Source organism: Oxyura jamaicensis, chromosome 3, assembly GCF_011077185.1.
Source record: "Oxyura jamaicensis isolate SHBP4307 breed ruddy duck chromosome 3, BPBGC_Ojam_1.0, whole genome shotgun sequence".
Taxonomy (NCBI): domain Eukaryota; kingdom Metazoa; phylum Chordata; class Aves; order Anseriformes; family Anatidae; genus Oxyura; species Oxyura jamaicensis.
The window spans coordinates 35,282,176-35,304,231 of record NC_048895.1 but is presented as its reverse complement, the minus strand read 5'-3'; the positions used below and the strand labels follow the sequence as shown (position 1 = coordinate 35,304,231).

The window sequence follows — 22,056 nt, the reverse complement described above, 5'->3', positions numbered from 1 at the left end:
AAGCAGCACTGTGCAAGCACATCCAGGCTTCTCTTTGTCTGCTGCACATACCATTTTTGTGTACAGTTGTCCCTGAGCACAGCAAGCCACTATGCGTGAGAGTCCCCAGGCCCGTCTTCAAACAGGGCAAGAAGGAGGACCCAGGCAACTGCAGACCAGTCAGCCTCACCTCCATCCCTGGAAAGGTGATGGAACAGCTCATCCTGGAGGTCATCTCCAAGAAGGTGATCAGGAATAGTCAGCATGGATTCACCAAGGGGAAAACATGTTTAACCAATCCTATGATGAGGTGACTAGCTGGGTAGATGAGGGGTTGAGACCTCCGATCACCTGGCGAGTGGCTGTGAAATGGCGGTGACACCTGATTTAAGTGACTTGCTGCTGCTGGCTCTGCCCTCACCACGAGGGCTGCCGGGGCCTGGCGGCTCCCTCGGCTGCCTCAAGCGGCCTCAACGCAGAGAAGTGCCTGCCCGCCTCGATCCCCTGCTCCCCAGCACCACGCGACTGCCTCGCTGAAAGTTCATCCCAGCTGGATTTAAGAGCACGCAGAGAGTTAAATTATCATTGACATTTTGTTGTTGCTGCCTCCCTATTTCTCAGCTGCCAAGAAGTCAGCTAGCTCATCCTAGCAGTCCCTCTGGAGTCAAGAGAGAAAGAAACTACAAGGATTCCAGGAAACACAGGACCGGGGCTGACACAATTTCTTCATTTTTCTCTCTCTTTTTTTTTTTTTTTGTAAGGTGACTGCGAAACTGAGGTGACTGTGTCTTTGTCTCCTGGTCAATATACACATTTTCTTTGCACATTCTCACACAGAACTATGGTTCCATGCCTCACTAAATCAAACCCTGCTTAAGATAACCCCAGCAGACACAGGTGTATGGCCTACAAAGGACAACGGACACATTGGGACCTGTCATTTCCTTACATATCAAAGTTATTGGCGCAGTTTGTCGTGCCAGTGATGTTTCACTGAGCTGAACCAATGAGACACTGAGAGACATTGCTGAAGTCTTCACCAAGTTCTCTTTACCATAATGTAAATATATGGTAATACACAAAAATCAAAGGAATTCCTTGCAACTTACATGAAAGTAACTAGCAGCAAAACTGAGCACCTTCTCATGGTGGAAACTGATTCTCTTCCCTAGGGCTTGTAATCATAGTACAAGAAAATAATACAGAGAAGTAACAAAATCATGTAATGCAATTTAAATCTCCTTTCTGATAATATAGGCTTTTCCACTGACATAACTTGTGAATACAGATGTGAGAGGATGTGTAACCTGGCCAACACAGTATCCAGTACATAATTCTGCAGGCCTCTGTCAGGGAAGGTACTTTGACTCCAAGAAAACAGAAAGGTTATTTGCCTGAAAACTTGTCTTTTTTATCCCTTAAGTACATCAGCTTGCCTAATAAATGTATTACATGTCTACAAACCCTGACTCTCTTGTGGAGCTGAAACACTTTATTTTTTTATTTTTATTTAAAAGAGAAAACTATATTCAAAAAAAGCCTGACTGTGCAACATGCCTAGCCCACAAAAGCGGCCCAAGATTAGTCTGGTCCCTATGCTTTCAGCTGAGAAAATCTACAGAGAATGTTTTCTTTCATCCTCACTCTTCTTTTCAACTTCATGTCATGATTACTATCAGATACCTTATGAATGGTATTACAAATAAATCATGAGGTAGATGGAGATTGTAGAGGTGGTTTCTAAACCAGATTTTTATACAACATGGAGCAATACTGGGCCTGAAACTAGTTAATCTATGAAGCATCTATTTACATATTTGTACTGATTTAACGGAACTTGTATTACATTCATATATGAAGCTGTAACTCCAAATGATTCTAAGTATGAGGTTACCTTTTTACTGGATCAAAAGTTTTAGTTGCAAAACATGAATATGCACAAATTTACACTCTGGCATACACTTGTTGAAAACAATTTAAAAGGAAATTTCACTATGGTTTCTTTTTTATTTATTTTATTTTTTTAGTTCAGGCTCAAAAGTCACAGTCCCTGGATATGCCCAGATGTAACTGTTCTCCGTTATATGCCAACTAGGCCCTATGTTTTGTCTGAGCCTTGGACTTTACTCTGCCTCAGTATCCAGAAGCCTGAATGAAAATATGACTTTTCAAATATAACAGTCTGCATTCAAATTTAGAAAAAAAAAATAAATAAAAAAAAAAAGATTCACAAAGTGAGCAAACTGCTGACACCCCAGTAAAGAAAACCTGCCTTGTGGGAAGGCATTTTCTATTTTTCTACTGATTACACTAACTTGATAAAACAAATCTGTTTTCCTCCCACCCAACTTCTGCCTCAGTTTCTGAGCACATTATTCCTCTTTGCTCCTATATTTCCCATTAATATCCCCGTTCTTGACCTAGCTACACACCTTCCTTCAACTTCAGCTTCTGCTACTAGAATTCTGTCCTTTATTGCTGTCTTCCTAGATGTCCACTTGTTAGCTCCTGCTTCTCACTCTTTTTTTCCCCTTCACTGACTTTCTTCCCTTTTCTCACATTTGATATTTACAACTTTCCTTGTATTTCAGGTAGGCTGCCTCCTCTTCCCCATGCCTCTTGGCAATGCTTGCTGCCACACAGAGCACAAAGAAAATATTCTATGTAGGCAAAACGTTCTATGTAGGTTTCATAAAATTTCACAGTCCCTGCTGTTCTGAACAGACCATACTCAGTTGGGAGCACAATAAACATGGTTTTATAAGCATGTAGTAAGCTGCGAGAGGCTGAATCTGTTCAGAATAGATATGCCTAAGAATTCCACCAACAAATACTTAGAAAACTAATGAGATTTGACAAAGACTTCTGATTACAAAAAATGTGCAGATTATTACAAAGAAAGCAAAATACATCCTCTTGGCCCAAGTGGCCTTCCCCTTAAATCTCATATTTATAGTCTGAAGTCTTTAAAGGGGCAAAATAATACATTCCCCCTAACATCTTTCTCGTGACTCATTGAAATGTTCCTGTCAAAACTCGGTCCAAGTATATTTATCATTATAACATGGTATAATGAGAACTAAGGTTATTTCAGGATATTAATGAATCTTACAAGCACTGCAGAAACCTAAATGAGCAGTAACCCAAATAAAGGTATGTATCCTGCTTTAACTGCAAATATTGTCTACAGAGTTTGTACGTTCCTTCATATGCAATAGACTCTACATAACATGATATCATCCCTTTCAGGGACTATTAAAGTTATCTGGCTTCACCCTATCCCATAGTAACTGGAAAGATAAGCCACAAGTGAATCTGTGACAAGGATTTTGTGAAAGTATGTGTGGTGTGCCTTTTTCCAAATTACAACAGTGATGTAGGCTCAGAAAAATGATACAAGATACCACATACAATTATGTGAATCAGAACCTGGAAGACAGCAGAAATATCTTACATGTGAGACAGACTTATTAAACAAAAAGTTATTTACATAGCTGTAGCTAATAATATAAAATATATAGTTTATATCATTAATACATTACACTTACTATCATAATAAACATATAGAAAATGAAGTTTATATATTATTAAACATAACATAAACCATAAAGGAGTACCTCAAAATCTAAAATTTCTCAATTTACATGACAAAACAAAAGGCATTCTTGAAACTACTTTAAATTATATATGCTTAAGAAGAGGGAGAAAAACACTTGCTTTTAAAATATTAATAGACTGCCAGCACAAACTTCCTGTGCCAAGTCACAAGTTTATTAAGAATTCTCCTAAGTGTGTTTTGAACTGCTGAGTATGCATGTGAAAGGAATCAGGTCCTAAAACTATAGCCCTAAAAAAAACTTGTTCTAAGCCAATTTTACAGCAGCATTGACGAGTTGGGGTGGGGGAAAGAGGAAAAACATTTCCAAATACATACATGGCAGAAATTCTTCTGCTTCAAAAAAGGAAATACCAAGTGTACATTTTTAGAGTGCCATTAGGATGACACGCATAAAGGCTTACCCTTGCATTTCCCCTGCTTCCAAGTTATTTTTTTTTCAGTGAATTTCCTTCTTATAAGGGGGAGGTTCCAGGTGGGTTTCTGAGGAAAGGGGGAAGCTGTAAAAGAAAAAGGTCACAATAAAACTTTGAGGAGAAGAAGCGTAGTTAAAAAAGAAAAAATAAAAATAAAATAAAATAAAATTTAAAAAAGTGCAGGGATGCTCCAGGCAGAGAGTGCTTTAATTCTGTAACAATTAAAGCTGTTCTACCTTGTAGTACAATTATTGTAATGAGCAGTCCCATTCGCCACGAACATTTTATGACTTTTTCCCATATGTTTTTCTACTGTCACTTCCAGCATTCATATAGTGATTTCCTTTGTTAAGTCACTTTCAAGGAGTACCAGTTTCCGAACGAAATGTGCATGCCCAACAATACTGACATAAAAAACGAAAACACCAAACAGCAGCAGATGAAGGAAAATAGGAAACTGGCACTGTACTTTTCAACAGCTGTGCCTGGCTCTGTCCGACAAAAATGGTTGTGAAGCTATGGTGCAAGTGCCCGTGGCCATACTTGGAGTTATCGAGGAATATTCTAGAAACAGCCCTTGGTCCCATCCCTTTGCTGCTTCAGATACAGCTATTATGACCAAGAAACCTCACTAACGTCCAGGATTAAAGGCAAATAAAAGAGCAGAATTTGTTATATTGTGTTTCAGCTCTCCAGTAATGCCCGATTCAGCATATGGACAGCCACAATTTTTGCCAGCTGGCACTGGTCCCTGGAGACCCCAGTGCTCACCCCAGCTGCCTGGGATGCCACCGCATGTCCTGACCCAGGAGGTGGAGGGCCAGGAGGGATGCAAAGGGGGGAGGAGGGAGGAGTGCTGCCTGCTTTCAAAGTTCTACCTAGGATAGGAAGATTTGGATTACCCCGGTAAGAGTTACGTAGTTGCGCCTCACTGAGGAGGTGCAGAAATATTTACCCATACTGTAGCTCGCTCTCTGGAACTCAGCCTTATTTTACCGGGCTGCAGCTCTATCTGTGCAGCCGCTGCTAGTCCTAAAAAAAACAAAAAAAAAAAAACTGTAGCTTTCCTGTAGCTTTATGACTGGCGAAAAGACTAACAAGGCCATAAAAAACACCCGAACAGTAGCACGGGGTCATGCTGCTGGTTTATTGAGCTCAGTGTGCCACCTCCAACCACAGCGGTTGCTTTACGCGCCTGGTGTAAGGGACCCACCAGACACACAGGGCTATTCCCCAGTGCTTCCACACACCGTTATCAAACCGGCTGTCCTTTAAAAAAAAAGATTTGTGCTTTAATCCTCCACAGCACTCGCTGACATGGGGCGCCCTGCTTTCAGGGCACGCTGTGCTTTAGACTGCTTCCCGTTGTTCCTTCCAAATCCACATGCGCTACGTGGCCCATGACTTCAGGGAAGCTTCAAGCAGCCCCCACCACGCCCCTAGCACTACGGGCCGCCTCCTGCAGCGGGCCCACCGGGGTCTCAGGGCCCTGCCCCGCCTGCTTTCCTCCCCCCTTCCCCTCCGGGTCCCCCCGGACCCCGCGTGAGGAGCCCCCAGCTCCGCCCCTGCCCCGCCGCCCTCTGCCGCCCCCCAGCGGCGGGGCGGGGCTGTGCGGGGCGCGGCACGAGGGGGAGCGGAAGTGCCGTCAGAGGAAGCCCCGCACTCCTCCCCCCGCAGAGGAAGGCCGGGCTCAAAGATGGCGGCGGCGGAGGAGCGGCTCCTGTCGGAGGGGGAAGGCGGCGCCCTGTGCTCGGCGCGGCTCTCCCCGCCCCCGCTCCCGCAGGCTCCCGAGGCCCCGGCGCTGCTGGAGCAGCCTCCGCAGAGCAACACGCTCATGGGGCTGCCCATCGTGGCCATCGAGAGCATCCTCAGCTTCCTGTCCTACGACGAGACGAGCCAGCTCCGCCTGGTAGGGGCCGGGCCGGGCCGGGGGGGCCCTGTGGCGGCCGGGCTCCGTGCCCGGAGCTGGGGAGGTGGCGGCGGGGAAGGGGCTCGTCGTCGGACTGCTTGTAGTGGCTGCTTTTTATAGGGGGGGCGTGGTGGGGGGAAGGGGGTCAGCACGTTGCGTCTCACCCGTGTATTTATTTCCACTCAGCAAGGTGAAGTCCGCAGGTGCAGGAGATCGCTGCTCTACGTGTGAGGCAGAAAAGGGAGACTTAAAGCCCTCGTCTGCCCGAGAGGCTGCCTGCTACTCCCCGGCATACCAGCAGAGCTAATAAAAGATATTGCTTGCACTCACAAACATCATAATGGCAAAAAAAAGCTTACGTGTTGGTGAGGAGATTGGTGTTTAACAATCTTGAGCTGCCTGTAAAGAGCTTCGTGTAAGCTGTGATCATAATATGATCATAATGTCATCAGCTGCTGTCTTGCTTGATTTCTTAGGAGATCAGAACTGGAATAATAGCGTTGGAACTAATATGAGGCTTATGTAGCCCTCGGTAAACTTGCCTGTACTACTTCTATTTTAAGAACTCATTAGCTTAAACTAGATAGCATTACAAGCACATTTCTGCAGAGAATGGGGCTGTATTTGTCCTTGATCAGCAACTTGAAGTGTAGCAAGCTGACTCTAAATTGAAACTGGAAACTCTTTAAGCAGAAACTCTGCTCTTATTTGTACTGCACCAAACACACTACCTAAATATTTCCAATGTACCTAAATATGCTGTCAGCCTAGTAATCTCAAAAGACTTTTGCTTCTTCTCTAAGAGTAGGTAGGGGATTTGTGGAAAAAATATTTAGTACAGCTTTTTTGGATTGCAGCCTTTACAGTTTGGATGACAAGTATGTGTACTGTTTGGGTGTGCTTAGTGTTGTGTGGTCTGTATTGCCACACTAGGCACTGTTCTTCGCTGCAGTTTTCCCATTGCATTTTATGAATGGTTGCTGTGAGAACTCTCACTAGTCAGTAGGAGGATTTTTCTTCTTTCAAGGCTAACTTGGTGTTTGTAAGCAATGCTGTGTCAGCAGTGAAATTCAGAATAGGAAAGATGGTGGTGTAAGGACTAAAAGAGCTGTTTAACTTTGTGCTTCTGAACAAGTGAACCACCTCTTTTATGTAACACAAGTCCGGTATTCAAGAAGACTCACTTTCAGAAGCTTCAGAAATGGCGAAACCAGACTGGACAAATATCAACTTAAACAAATACAGAACAATACTAGATGTAAAATGAAGGAAACTAGTCACTTGATCTTCTCCTGTTTTTATTTTTGTGTAAGTGACAGCCAAGAAACTTAATTTCCATCAAATTCCATATTTTACCCTTAAGACACATCAGAAAACGTGAGAATTATTCTGAGATGAAAGTACACTTGTCTTTGTTCATTGGCACTGATGGCAAGAATCACTGCCCTTCTGGTTTGACCTAGCCAAAAGCATGGCACATCTGCTTGGATCAGCTAGGCCTTCTAGTTTGCCATGCAGAGCTAGAAGTCTTCTTTTGGCAATTCATGCAAGCTAAAAGCGTGCCCCCAGATGGACTCATTATTGCATGTAATGCCACGTTGTAAGGGGAAGGTAGGGAAGATATGATCCAGGACATCAATTGACCTAAATAAAGCTTGACCATACATATATTTGACACTAAGTGTGGGTTCCATAAACAGATCAAATTGAATGCGTTTTCTGGGTCCAGCATTGAAGAAAATGGATGTCCTAATCCTTCTTTTTCTGGATCATCTTAGCGATCGTCTTGACAGATGCAAACAAAGTCTTTTGAGCTGAAGGGGTGTTGAAGCTAGAGCGTGCACAAAAAGGTAGACTGAGGAGTTGGCTGGGTGGGAGTGTGTAGATAGAACACCAGCAGGTTTTCAGATTAAAATATAGGAACCTGCATTGTTTCTGTCAGTGTAATGAGGTGTGTAATCCAAGGCTTAAGATGTGTAAGTCTTTTTCAGTTACTGAAGAATGAGGGAAAGGACGTTTCCTGCTTTTGATTGCCATCGGGCAAAGCAAGACCTGCCTGTGTCTGAAGAAGCAGTTGTTATCCTTAACTGAACATAATGCCTTCTGCTGTTCCCAATGTTACACTTTTTTAAAGCATAAATGACGTACCCAACTGGTTGAGCAGAGGAGTAGATCTAGACTAGTGGAGACTAAACAAGGAGGTATTCAGAATGCAGTCATGTCTGAAATTATGCCTTAATGCAAATCGTGAGTTTTCAAACTTCAGAGAAAGTGAATGAGAAGTAAAGGAGCAGCATTTTACTTTCTGATATTTTGAATATTTACTTAACCTACTTCTTTTGATATGTTGTCCTAAGAGAAATGCAGAAGCCCCAAAGATTGTAATTAATGTTCAGGAGAAGGTAAAGCCTGGTATGCAGGCTGATGTGGAAGCTAGCATGCCTTCCAGCTTTTGAATGGTTATTTTACTGTAATATTTTTTAATGTCTGTACAGAAGCTTTAGAATTTTGACCATGTTTTTGAGAGAGTAGAGCAGTTCTGAGATACCAAGGTTATTGGAAGGCGGTCAGAAAAGCAAGTAACGCATGGTTATTCAGGTTATAAGCATGAGAGGGAAACACTCTTGCTCTGTTCTATAGGAAGCCTTATATGCTGTGGATGGGAGAATGGCTGTAGGTTTTCATTCATGCTTTGGCATCATCCTGGAACAAATCATTTTACTTAATTATGCCTTATTCATATTATGCCATATTCGCTTAAGGTAGGCCTCCACTTAGCCAAATAAAATGGAGCAAAATGTAAAATTGAGTCATTAGTGCCTTCTGTAAAGCACTTTGAATTCTACTGATGTGTGTGATTTCTTTCTATTAAATAGGGTGACATCATGTTTGGAAGAAACACTCCTCATTTTGTGACGCAACATTTGAAATGCCAAGCAATGCTCATTCTAGTGAAGGATGGTCAGTTTTGAGCATGGATACCATAAAACAATTTACAACAGTGGTGGTACCACGATGAACTTTGATCAGTTGACCTGAAACCATAGAATGGGCTTGTGCTGCTTTGTTATCTTTAAAGATGCAGTCAGCTAAGAGGATGAGAGCTGGATGCTTCCAAAGTGGGGTAATAATGAAATCCTTAGTCTGAGCTTGGAAATAGCACTTCCGTTCAGGCTGTTACTACAGTGAGCATGACTGAAAACAAACACTCCATGATTAAAAACGATCTATAGACACCTTCTATGAACACTGTGAAGATAAGGTTATCTTGGATTCTGACACATGTCAGAAGTGTCTTAAATTCTATAGCAAACCCGTGTTACTGTTCTGCAGAGCACAAACAAGGACGGATATCGTTTGGACAGCACAGCTTTAATCTTCACACAGTTTCAGTAAATCTGTATTTACAGGCATTTGTTTTAAGGCTTCTTGTTGAAGTCATCAGCATTTTGTTGCTTATTTGTTCTTCACCTTAGAAAGGCATTATAAAATAAGTGTCAGTGTAGCCTCTAAATACCTAATAAGTATAACACTTAATGAATCTAAATAATTTAGTATATTTTTGCTTTCTGTTTTGATAGTGGTCATCTGTTAGTGAAGCTGGGAAGAAGTAAGACGTGCTTGAGGAAAGCGAAGCTGGTAGTCCTCTACCAGATTGTGTCAGTTTGGTCACAAATGAAGTGGAAAATCAGTTCTTTTATAGAAGTCGTTATTGTATACAAGTCACCATGCTGAGAAGCAGCCGCCTTCTCATTCTGGATTTGGTGTGGACCTTGGAACAACTTTCTAACAGTGAAATTTGAACACAGTGTTCTAGTTGGACCTGACATTTGAGGAAGCTTGTACTGTTTTAGTTTTATGGCTAGAATAAGAAAATATTCAGAAATCTGGCAAAAACAAATGTGAGCACATTTGAACTTTTTAATTTCTTACAGTCCATTGACATAGCAAGTATTAGTAACTGTCTTGGACCAATCCAAACACTTAAGAGTGTGATAATGCTGCTTTAGGTATGACTGCTGGCTATGCAGTCTAAAAAGTCTATTGTACTTATAGCTTCAGATGCCATGGTTTTAAATGGTGTGATAAAGAACCAGCTGAGAATTAAGAGGTGCCTGGTAAAATCAGCTGCAAAAACTTCTGTGTTTCTGGTGGTATCTGTTTAGTCTCTTAGGGTTCTAGTCTGATTATGTGACAAATATGGGCAGTGTCCAGAAACTGGAGCAAATAATTCTTCATGCTGACAAGTGTAAGCAAATGGGTAAGGTTGGAAAATGCCATGTTTAAAAATCTAGTGCAGTTTGTGTTATCCATTGCAGCCTATCTATTCTCGTGGAGGGGGGAGAGCTTCAACACAGTTAAAGGTACTTTCTGCCACCAGATGTCAGTATAAACGTGATTAGTATCTCTGTGCTTCTAAACTTTGTCTCAAAGTATCTAGGCTTGCTTGTTCGTTTTGTTTTTCTTCTGCTGAACAATTGCATAGCTAACATAGCCCTTGTGCAAGTACTTGTTCCTATTTCAGGTGTTTGATATCATTAGAACTAAATGTTAGCTGTTGAGTCTTATACTTAAAAATGATGTCAGATCTAAGCATCACTAATGCAGCTAATATCTTAGAGGAAACATGACAATTTCATCCTTCCTGTAGTTGAAGGGCTAGCATTATGTTTCATCCACTGGAAATAATTTAGCTGATTCAGTGAATGTGGGGGACAGGTATACTGGGACTACCTCTGGAGTCAGCCTGACTGCTTATCCTCCTTTGGCTACTAACAAGGAAGATCTAATATTGAAGGAACACGGACACATTGACAGCAATTACTTAATGGTCTCCTAAGACAGATGTGTTTGAAAAGAGTCAGTACTTATTCAGAGAACCTAGACTAGCTGTGAATAGAGAGATTCTCTGTGATTCAGAGAAAGCAGAACTTCTCTAAGTAGTACCTTCTGTATAAGCAAAAAATAATCGGTGGCTTTTCTAGAAGTGAGAACCTTCTTTCTCAAGATAAAAACTATATAAATTTCAAAGCTGTGAAATGAGTACTGTATGGAGAGGAAGGAGTGCTTATTTAAATAATAATAATAATTAAAAAAAGCTGTTCTGTTGGAAAGAGGGGTCACAGTTGGAGTTGTGCACTTTAATTTAAAAAAAAAAATAGCATTTTGAAAGGACAGAGCTGGATAACCAAGCTCTTGCATCATAAGAGCTGTGAATTGCAAATACTTTAAACTTTTGTACATATTGGCTTTGTCTTGTGACTGGTTACTTTTTAAGGTTTAAATTATTCCATCTGCATTCCTCATTATTCCATCTGCAGCTGTTAATGTCCTGTCTCCCTAAAGCTGTAAAAAAAATGAGGCTATCAGTATGCAACATCGCCAATAAGGGGATCGCTTAAATAGAGAGGACTTCTTACACAAAACGGAATCTTGCTTCGTGTGCACTGTTGTGCTTAATTCTTTAATTTTGTCTGTCTTCAAAAACATAAGTGCTAAATGTTGAAGGAAAAAACATATTTTCTTGGTGTAAAGCGTCTTTTTGAGACAACAAAATATTAACTTTATCTACCGAAATCACTCTGGAGAACAAGTTAGAAGTTAGACACAGGCAATTTTGATTATTATCAGAGGGAAATCATGTCTGCTTATATACAGGTGGAATTTGGACTACTGTCACTTGTTTGGCAGTATCAGAAGATTCATTATTAACTGTGGAATGTAGCTGCTCCTTCATGGAGTATCATGATCACTGTTAGAGATGGTGATACCTTAAGTTGCACTGCAGTTTCTGTGTCTTGAAATGGAAGAAAGAGAATCTTTCCAAGAGAATCCACTCAGAGAATCTTGTGCTGCTCAGCAACTGTGGATAAGATAATACTAAAAGTGACTTGTGGCATTATTTGAAACTTAAGGGGTGTTTGTGTGTGTGTTTTGTTTTACTTAAATACAGGTTTGTAAACGAATGGACTTGGTTTGCCAGCGAATGCTGAATCAGGGATTTCTAAAAGTGGAAAGATATCACAACTTGTGTCAAAAGCAAGTTAAAGCTCAGCTTCCAAGGTACGTACCAGTTAAAACTTTAGCTAAATCTCAGCATGCTAGATCCTTTTCAGCATAATGCTAAAAAGGAATTTCTTGCTGGCTAATTCAGCTTAAATATCTTGAAAATTTGTATCTCTTCTTTTTTCCTTTTTTTTTTTTTTTTTTTAAAAAGCACCATAAACCTAAGATCTAATAACAAAATAATGTTGTGCATGAAGGTAACTTGTGGTGTACAATACTAGGAGCTGGAATATTGGAAAATGTGTCATAAAAAAGAAGGGTCCTATATTACTCAGCCCTTCTGGCAAATCCAAGAGGGGCTCTTAGGAATGAATAAATGCCATTCTTTTACAAGACAAACTGCCTTTGGTGATGATTTGTCTATGACTGATAAAAAAAAAAAAAAAAAAGGAAGGTTCTTCAGTGCCAGAAATTAAATCAGGGAAAGGGAGGGGAGTTGATGTGTGAGCATTACTGGGAGCTTAAGGTTCTCACTAAGGCAGTGTCTTTTCTCCTCTTTCCAGTGAATAAGTGCAGTTGTTGCTGTTATGTCCTATCAGGCTTCCCATTCAGGGTGAAGAAACTAAATTCTACTTACTGTTGTGATCCTTTGTCAAAAACTTCTATCTCAACTTATATTTTGTAGCAAGCAGTAATATATTAAATTTGTATATTACATTGAGATACTAACTGTAGGCATATGCGAGGATAAAAACATGCGCCATGACTCAGTGTCTACTGCTGAAAGCCTGTTCTTAGAGTACTAAATTACATACAGAGTTTATGGATCGTGTAAGATGTGGTACTTATTTAGAGAAAATATTGTCTTAAAAAAAGTGTACTACATAATTACTAGCTGATTTTTAATCTATGTCACTTTTTTTCCATGCAGACAGAACAATGTTAGTGGTTGTTTTCAACCCTCTAAAGGATTTTGAGGATGAAATTAACTTGAGTGTTAAGAGTTTTATTTTGTTGACTCACTGTTAAATTACTCTCACTTAATGGTCTGTCTTCTAGACGGGAGTCGGAAAGAAGGAACCATTCATTAGCTCGTCATGCAGACATCCTTGCTGCTGTAGAAACAAGACTTTCTCTGTTAAATATGACTTTCATGAAGTATGTGGATTCCAATCTCTGCTGCTTCATACCTGGAAAGGTAAAATGTAGACTAAGTTATGTGAATGTTCATGTTTTCACAAAACATGATTGTGTAACTTACAGTAAATTTGTCCCGGCTGTCCCAGATTGTATAATGTATATTCATACTAAAACTGTTCCTGATACTGAAAACACACAAGTCAGTACTTTGCTATAGCAGTCAGTCTGAAATGAAAGAACCAGACTATATCTCAGTACTATTTAAAACTTGATTTATATTTTCCCTTAGGATTTTTACGAGAAACCAGGATACATAGGGTTTAATTCTGAATTGTAACTGTACAAAACAGTTGGAGGCTATGTCATTAGAAGATGGAATAGTTTAGACCATGTATACACTAGGAACTTGGTCAATAAGGACCTTCCCTAAGGGTTTGAGTACTTCAAGTTAATTAAATTAAGATACATAGTATGCAGAAACACTGTTCATTGTGATAATGAATGAGTTATTTCTGTACATTAGATGGAATAAATGTTTTAAGTGTAGATAAACTTTGTTAAATATTATTACTACTAAACAATTCTGGTATTTCAGACTACTACCCCAGCATAAAGTATAAATTATCCAGATGAGATGTATGACAGTGATACCACTATTTTATAAGCTGTGAAAACAGAGGTATACAGAAGTGAATTGACAAAATGATGATCTGAGGAAGGCTGTTATAGCTCAGGGTTAAAACGAGATCTGTGAACATAAGCCTGATGTTCTATTCATTGATCTTTCTATGTGAGGTTTGGGTTTGTTGATACAAATTTTTAAAGGGCAGAAAACTGATTTGCACTGGGACGAATGCAAGTTAGCTGTTGGTTTGAGATGAAGCATGGCAGGCATTTCTACGTTCAGTACAGCAGGATAGTCTATCAGCATGAAATGTTTTATTCCCTTGAAGAGGTAGGTAACTTGATTTCTATACACAGTTGTTGCCTTGATACTAAAATTATTATAGTTTATTTAAGTTTATTTACATTTACTTTTATAGATTATGTATATAAAGTCAAATAAACTTAAGGCCTTGATACTCATATTCTTGATAGAATACATAAAAGAAATACTGCCCTATTTTTTTGAGGGATAGACGAAAAGGCAGTGCTCAAGCTAGACCTAGGGTGTGCAGGAGCTGTGCAAATGAGCTTACCCAGCTGTTTTCCTTCTGGGTACTGAGTCATGAAGGCCTTATTTGTATACTGATGTAACAGCTAAAGAGATTTTTATCAATTATTTACTTGGTATATGAGCCTGATGCTGCTGCTTTCTCAGCACAGTTAGCAATTCACCAGAAAGTCGTGTTTTGGTCAAGCTTATTCAAGGCTTAGTGTTTACTTAAAGTGTGTAGTTTCTCCCACCTGTCCTGTTTCCCTCAGGAAATTTTCATTTGAATGAAGAATGCAGAACTTTCAGGATGTTAATTTGTGTTAGAATATGTGAATCCTGATTTGAAGTTCAGCATATTGTGTAAGGGTCATCATGGAGTGCTGCTGCAAGATTTTATGTTGAGGGTAGCAAGGGAATGCTTTGAGGATATTGTTACTGACAGGATATAAGGTGGATAAAATTAGAGAAGTCTTTCGTAAGCTTGTTGCATGATGGCACATTTCAGTCACATCTAGCTTTTGCAACTTTTTAGCTAAGTTTCCTTTATTAAAACACAAGGTGCAGCTGTGTTGTCTCAACTATGGTTCTAAGTTGTTATGATCTGTACTCTTCAGTAGAGTCTTAAGCCATTCTTAATCATGTGCAGAATACCTGGCTTGGTAGTTTCTGTAACAAGAAGCCAGCACCCCTATCTGGACCTCCTCAGACTATAATTCATTAGATCAGCAAGGCAACTTTCATCTCTCCTAAACTAAGGCTTTGCTTTTCAAGCATATAAAGAAGGTGCTTATATTCTCTGCTAGTTGTGGATTAATATTTCATAAATTAATACATTTTGCAACATTTGGGGATTGTGCAGCTGAATTCAAGTAAATAGATACAGCTCTTCAGACTGACATGATTATAATTATTGCTATTCCATTCATATGTTTTATATGTCTCATGACTGGCTGTGGGAATGGCTGCTCTGTTGTGTGGCTTCCAGTATCTTGGTTATCCAAAAATAAATTATGCTCTACTGAGCACATAAAATTCAAGTATGGATGCAGTAAAACAATTTCACACAAAATGTGTTACTTCATGAATTTGAAGGAATCATGATACATCAAGTGAATGGTTTCTCTGGTATATCACAAACAGGACTTAATTTCAAAACCCTGATAAAGAACTAAAGTACATAGTGATATGCAAGAGTAACAGTTATGTAGTAAAATATGATAAGAATACCGTATTTCATTTTGCATTATTGTTGGTGCTGCAGAAGGTCCTGGAACTGGAATATGCCTGAATATGCCAACGCTTTTAGAATGGTGTGAAATAATCTTGCCTTTATCAGAAAAACCTAAATATTCTTAAATGTTTTAGGTAATAGATGAAATTTACCGCGTGCTAAGATATGTAAACTCTACAAGAGCTCCTCAGAGAGCTCATGAAGTTCTTCAAGAACTAAGGGACATTTCTTCCATGGCTATGGAATATTTTGATGAGAAGATTGTTCCAATACTGAAAAGGAAACTGCCTGGGTCAGATGTATCAGGACGTCTGATAGGAGCTGCCCCAGGTATTAATTCCAACGTATAGTTAAGGTGTTTTTGTGTGTGTTTTGTTTGTTTTTTGTGTGTATGTACAAAAACTCACAGCGCTATCTTTTTAAAGCTCCATCCCTTAAATGAGTAAGCTTTATCACATAAGTATTAATGATACTTGTTTCTTAAGAATGCCAACTGTGAAATTCATTTGCTTGGTAATTTAAGGAGGCTTTGTATTACCAAAAGAACGGTCACTTGAATGTATGTTATAATTATGCATAGTGTGTATTCGTTACACAAACGCTTTTGTGCCACCAATGAATGAGACTTTATTATTGCACTTGGTTGAAATTTGGCACATGAGATAACAACTCAAGATGCCTTTTATATTTAGTATGATCAGCAAATTAGCCTAAGATGTTGTAGTGCTTACAGAGCTAGAACATACTTGTATGTGCTTTTTTTCACTTTGCCAGGGCACTAAGGTATATAATAACAAGCAAAATACCTGTCAATAATACTGAAAAGGCAATTAAAATAAGTCTATAAAGAGTCTGTTTCTTTGTATGACCTGTCAGACTTTCCGTAATTTATGTCAACCAAAGTTTAACATAGTTGCCCAAATGGCCAAAAGCAAAAGGTTAGTAGAACTGCCATGTTTTCCCTCTACTGAATTTCTTTCCATGCTGTTGGAGAACTTTAGGGATTGCAAAATAAGTTATCTGAAAGGATAACTTAATAAATAAAAAAATAATTACACCCTAACCAGAAATTCTTCTGTCAATTCTTCTAGCCATAATTTTGTATACCACCTCTTAATTATATCTTGTTAATTATATCTCAATTTCATTGAGTCTCTCAGCTGTGGGAGCAGTGCCCAAAACCGTAGTTGATACTGTTTCGCCAAACCCAAGGCTTTATGTAGCATAAACATGCCTACCTTGGGTTGAGGGAAGAAATAATCTACCTGATGGCAACCCTTTAGTGTCAAATAACCGTAACTATGCTGTCATCTTAAAGAAAGAAGAGGAGAAGGATGCCTGCTAAAGGCTGTTCCAGACTGTTCTGTCTTGTAGTGTTTAAAAGTTGTATCTTCCTCGCACTGTGCTGGTAGAAGAGTAAAATGATAGAAAAAGCGATAGGTAATCCATGACAGAAAAAGCGACAGATAGCTTTTATGACAGAAAAAAAAAGTGAAGGAAATGATGCAACAGCTGTCAGTCTCCTTGATTTTCAGGAACTTCACCAGAAACAACAAGCTCAAAGCCCTGTATAGTTTTAGGGTTTAGGAAGAATAAGCATACAGGAAAGGGGAAACAGTTCCCCTTTCTCAAGAAAGTAAGTTAAAACTAAAATACCTTGTTAAGCCATGAAACACAGTTTCTTAGATTTTAGCTGTATACAACTATGACAGCAGAATTGTAGTGCTTTATTGAAATATTTAATGTAGCAATTCTGCAATACACTTAATTTATGGCCATGTTGCTATGGGTTTTTGACATAACATTTGTGACCCTAAGTCTAGCTGAGAGTATAATCTCTATATAATTTCTGATCCAGCAAAAGAGGGGTGGGGGGTCATACTTAGATTTTCAGTAGTATGGAAAACAACTTATCATTCATTTTCTTAAGTATTTCATATTAAAGTAGTTGGGCCCTGAAACACCTTATGCTCTCGTTGGACACTTTAGCTGTAAATCAGTTTACATGTTCACCTAACTTCCAGCCAGTATTCAGATTCCTATTTGGGGTGTAGAGATAAAGAAAATATGAAAACTGGGACACAATTTATACTTTTGTCTAGAACCCAGCGTCCCCCCCCCTTCTTCTAGAACCCAGCGTCCCCCCCCCTTCTTCTAGAACCCAGCGCCCCCCCTAGAACCCAGCACACCCCCAGAACCCAGCACCCCCCCTAGAACCGAGCACACGCCCCTCCTCTAGAACCCAGGGCCCCCCATCTTTTAGACAAAAGCAGAAATTGTGTCCCAGTTTTCATTTTTTTGTGTTCCCAGTTTTCTTGTTTGTTTGTTTTAATCCCCACTTTCTCTGAAGTTCCAGGGCCCTCAGCAGCTCTGACAACCATGCAGCTGTTCTCCAAGCAGAACCCTTCAAGGCAGGAAGTCACCAAACTCCAGCAGCAAGTAAAAGCGAACGGTGCGGGTGTGACAGGGCTAAAGCGGGAAATCTCAGAGCTTCGCACCAAAGTGCAAGAGCAGCAGAAACAGCTCCAAGACCAAGATCAGAAACTGCTAGAGCAAACACAAATCATAGGTGAACAGAACGCCCGACTGGCTGAGCTTGAACGCAAGCTGCGAGAGGTGATGGAGAGTGCAGTAGGAAATTCGTCAGGTTCTGGCTCAAACGAACAATCTCCTAGAAAACGGAGGAAGGCGGTTGAATCCACAGACTGTCCTAGGAAATCTAAGCGCCTTCGAAACAGAAAATAACTTGGGAGGAAATGACCCCTTCAGGAGGATACACTGCTTTAGTAGCCCAAGCAGGTCTGCTTCTATGGATACTGGGACTAGTTTCATGGTGTCGGTTAGGCTGCTGGCTCTTCAGAACACCACTTAGACTCGAACAGCAATTTTCTTTCATTGAGACTTTTCCCCTGCTTTCTGTATGGGTGGGCCTAATGCACAGGATCTTTACGGTTTGCAATAGATACATACTAACCAGACCTGCTCTGTTACACTTTGAAGGGTTACTTTTTTTTTTCTGTGCAGATGTGTTTAAAGTAAACTTATTTGTGTTTATGCATATGTTCACATAAACTCTTAAATAAATTCAGTCTTAACTGACTAAAAAGTTAAGCTTAAAAACAGATGTCCTGTTCACTTGAAGAAAAGACCCACTTTTAAAATCCTGTTTTAGAGAACTTGACCTTTTTTGTTACAAGTGACCTTGTCTGGAATGTCTGAAAAGTAGTTAATACTTTTTTGGGATCTCTGTAATGAGTAAAACTGACTTCTTAAGCTACAGTACCGGCTATATATTTTTGTAAACTTAACAAGGAAGGGCCTTCTATCGAGTCTTTGTGTGCACACACCCTAGTAATTCTTAGGTCCTGGGAGCCATATTCTACGTCTGCATGGATAGATGCATGTACAGCTTAGCCTGCTAAAAGCTCTTGCCTGAAATTGTTCTAAATTCTGGGAGAGAGTACAGAGAGCTATAAAGCAATTTCTTTGTTCCTCAGCCATAACTTAGCATCAGCTTTCAGCACAACTGCTTTCTTCAGATGAGGTTGTCTTTCAAAGCTAGTTGCAGGAGAACTTGAAGCCAGGCTGTCTGCCACTTTCACTGCCTGTAAATTGCAGGTGTTGTTAGCCAAAGCTGGAGAATTGAGAAGCTGCCTGTGCATCGCTTGATTCATAGGCCAACATCTACATAACCATTAGACAAATTGTCCCTACAGTAACCAAACTCAGGGGGACATGATTTGAATGAAATGCTGTATTATGGAAAAACTTAAACTATTTTGTGTGTACGTGTTTGGGGTGGGGCGGGGTGGAGATTTTCTCTGTAATACTGATGACAATATTCTAGCTTTCTTTATCCTAAAAGGTAAATCACTTCAGACAAAGCTTTAATTTCTTTTGCACTTCTGTTTTGAGCTTGTAACTAGAAAAGCATGTCTTGCACTGTTCAGTCTCTCTGGTCACTTTAACAACCTCAGAGTTGTGTACAGTGATTTTTTTCCCATCTGTATATTTTTGGAACCTTATACAAATACCATTGTCCTTGTTTTTGTTTAATTGTACTAAACTATGTAGCTTTATCATTTGACTTATGTTTTTTTTTTTTTTTTTTTTTTTTAATCAGCTGCTGGTTTGAGTTTAGGTGGTATTGAATTCATCTTGATGTGGCACTGAAAAACACGTACGCTGCTTTTACAGCTGTTCAAAATCCTAATACTATTACCAGAGGTTAAAGTGCAGGCTTTCCTTATGGTTTGTGTAGCTGTCAGCATAACACAGTAGTTACACTTAAATCACCAAGCAAATCGGGAATCTTCTGATCAAATGTTCTGGAATTGTAGAACTGACATTTTTCCTGAAGCTTAAGCTACAGCTTTTGCTTCTGGAACATACTGACTCGTATCAGAAGTAACACTGCCAATGCCCAATTTTTAGCAGACATTTTATTTTCAAATAAACTTGTTTGCCAGATTGAGGCTTTTAAGAAGGCATGGTTCTTAAGAAAAGCATGGAGCAAACGGTACAAGGTTATCTGGGGGAGAAGTTAAACTGTTAAAAGGATGATTCGCTATTAGTAGTCTTCCATGGCTCTTATTGTTTTTTTACTGTTACAGGTCTTCTGAAAAGAGGTATCAGCTGTTCAGTTTTAAAATACTGGCATATACTTTTTTTAATAGTAATTTTGAATGATTCTAAAGGTCAGTATCAGAGCTGTAATTACTTTGTATCACTCAGTACAAATTCACTTAATGGTCTTTCATGATGGCAGATTCATGGAATGGTCTAATTACCAGATGTTTGTGGTTAAATACTTCTAAACAAGTATAAGCCTGTGAACTACATTTATTGAAAAGCCTTATTCATGCGTATCTTAATATACCTTATTTTTAGTTCCCTTATTCACTTCTACAAGATGCAAACAACATTCCTGCCTTTGCAACATACAAACATTCAGGTTACTGGGGAGTACTGTTTGTTTATATGTTGGTGAACCTCTAGCTGTGGAAACTGAGGTGGAAAGAACAACCACGTATTTATTGTTACATGAAATACTCTTTGTGAAGAGTGCCAAGTTGGAACCTTCAGCTCAAGGAAGTGTTGTGTGCTGCAAGTCATCAGGTGCATCCTGCTCCTCTGCACCCTACCAAATACAGTAAAATTGAACCAAGCCCGCTGAACTTAATGGGTAGAGGGAAGGGTTACAAACGAGCTCTGAGGAATGCCATCAAGTACGCAACGAAAGTGTACAACCTATTTAAATTCCACTTCCTGGGGAGGGGGAAAGAGCTCAGTATTGGATGGTCCTGAAAAAATGGGAATATGTACCAGTGGTACAGAAGGTAGAAGACAGAATGTGCTAATAGTTCAGACAAAATAGCTGGAACGTGAACTTCTGACACTGTCTTGTCCCTTATTTAATAAAAAAAAAAAAAAAAGCATGCATTTTGCAATATATGAGTGAGTTGATGATTAGGCTGAAGTAAAACTAAATCACTTTTGACTTCACAAATTTCTGTGCAAATTTACAAGGCTTAGGATGTCAACGTGCAAAAGTGCAGTGATAGTAACAATCAGTGATTGTATCAAGGAAGAACCTCTCACTAGGGAGACTACGGTGTTTTTATGAGGTAACATGAAATTTTTTTTATTATTTTTATTTGCAGCCAGCTATCAGATTGTGCAACAATTTTTATGACTTGGAGCAAGGGCTGAAACAGCTCCTCAGAGTTGAAAGAGAAAGTGATAGTATTGGTCTTCTGTAGTTAGTTTCTGAGAATTGCTTAAAACTGAGGCTGGCCTTACTTTTTGAGCTTGTTTGTTTGTTTGTTTCATAGGTTATGATTTATTTTTATTTTTATTTTTTAAGTTTGGGTATCTAATGAACATGGTGAAAATGGGATCAGAAGACTAGAAGTTGTACAGTGATCCCTTTTTTTTGAGGGAAAAGCTGTTTGCAATCACATTTTGCTCCCCAAATTGAACAACCTGTGATTTTTTTTTTGTGAATATGTAAATACAGAAATACAACCACCTTCTGAACAAAGGCTGATAGATGTAATAGCTGAAAGCCCTGAAGGAAGGAAGACACTACCTGCTTAACAAAATAAATTTCTCAGATTGAAGAACAGATAGAAATAGTAACTTCTTAAATTTCTAATACTCTTATCATAGCACTTTCATTTAATCACCTAAGTTTATTTATGTTGTGAGGATGTCTTTTCCTAATTTCTTAACATGGAAGTTAAGGCTGCATTGAACAGAAACGTAGTTGCCTTTGCTGAGGTCTTCTAACAGTTAACTATGGGAAGCACTTAGATTACCTTGGGAATTTTCTATATTAAGGGCCTCTTGCAAACAGTATGGCACAGGAGCTAGTAAAATCCATCCTCAGAACAGAGAAGACTGCCCAATTTGTTGGTAATGCTGGTGGTTTTAAAAATATAACTGATCAATTACAGTGATAGATCACTCATACGTTCACCAGTAAATTTAGTTTGGGATACTTCATAGTAATTTGCCTACGAGTTGTGAACTATTCTAATACTCTCCAGTTCCATTCCTGTGCTGCTTTACGCTGTATCTGGACCAACCCAGTTGTCCACG

The 22,056-nt window shown here is 39.4% G+C and overlaps 1 protein-coding gene across 1 annotated transcript; it reads left to right on the top strand.

Annotated features, from left to right (window-relative positions):
• Positions 1-5,676: 5,676 nt before the first annotated feature.
• FBXO28 (F-box protein 28) lies at positions 5,677-21,270 on the top strand. The gene is made up of 5 exons (XM_035321338.1): positions 5,677-5,920; positions 11,874-11,983; positions 12,986-13,124; positions 15,588-15,783; positions 17,804-21,270. Exons 1-5 carry the CDS (start codon positions 5,708-5,710, stop codon positions 18,196-18,198), a joined length of 1,053 nt encoding a protein of 350 aa, XP_035177229.1. The 5' UTR covers positions 5,677-5,707; the 3' UTR covers positions 18,199-21,270.
• The last annotated feature ends 786 nt before the right edge of the window (positions 21,271-22,056 follow it).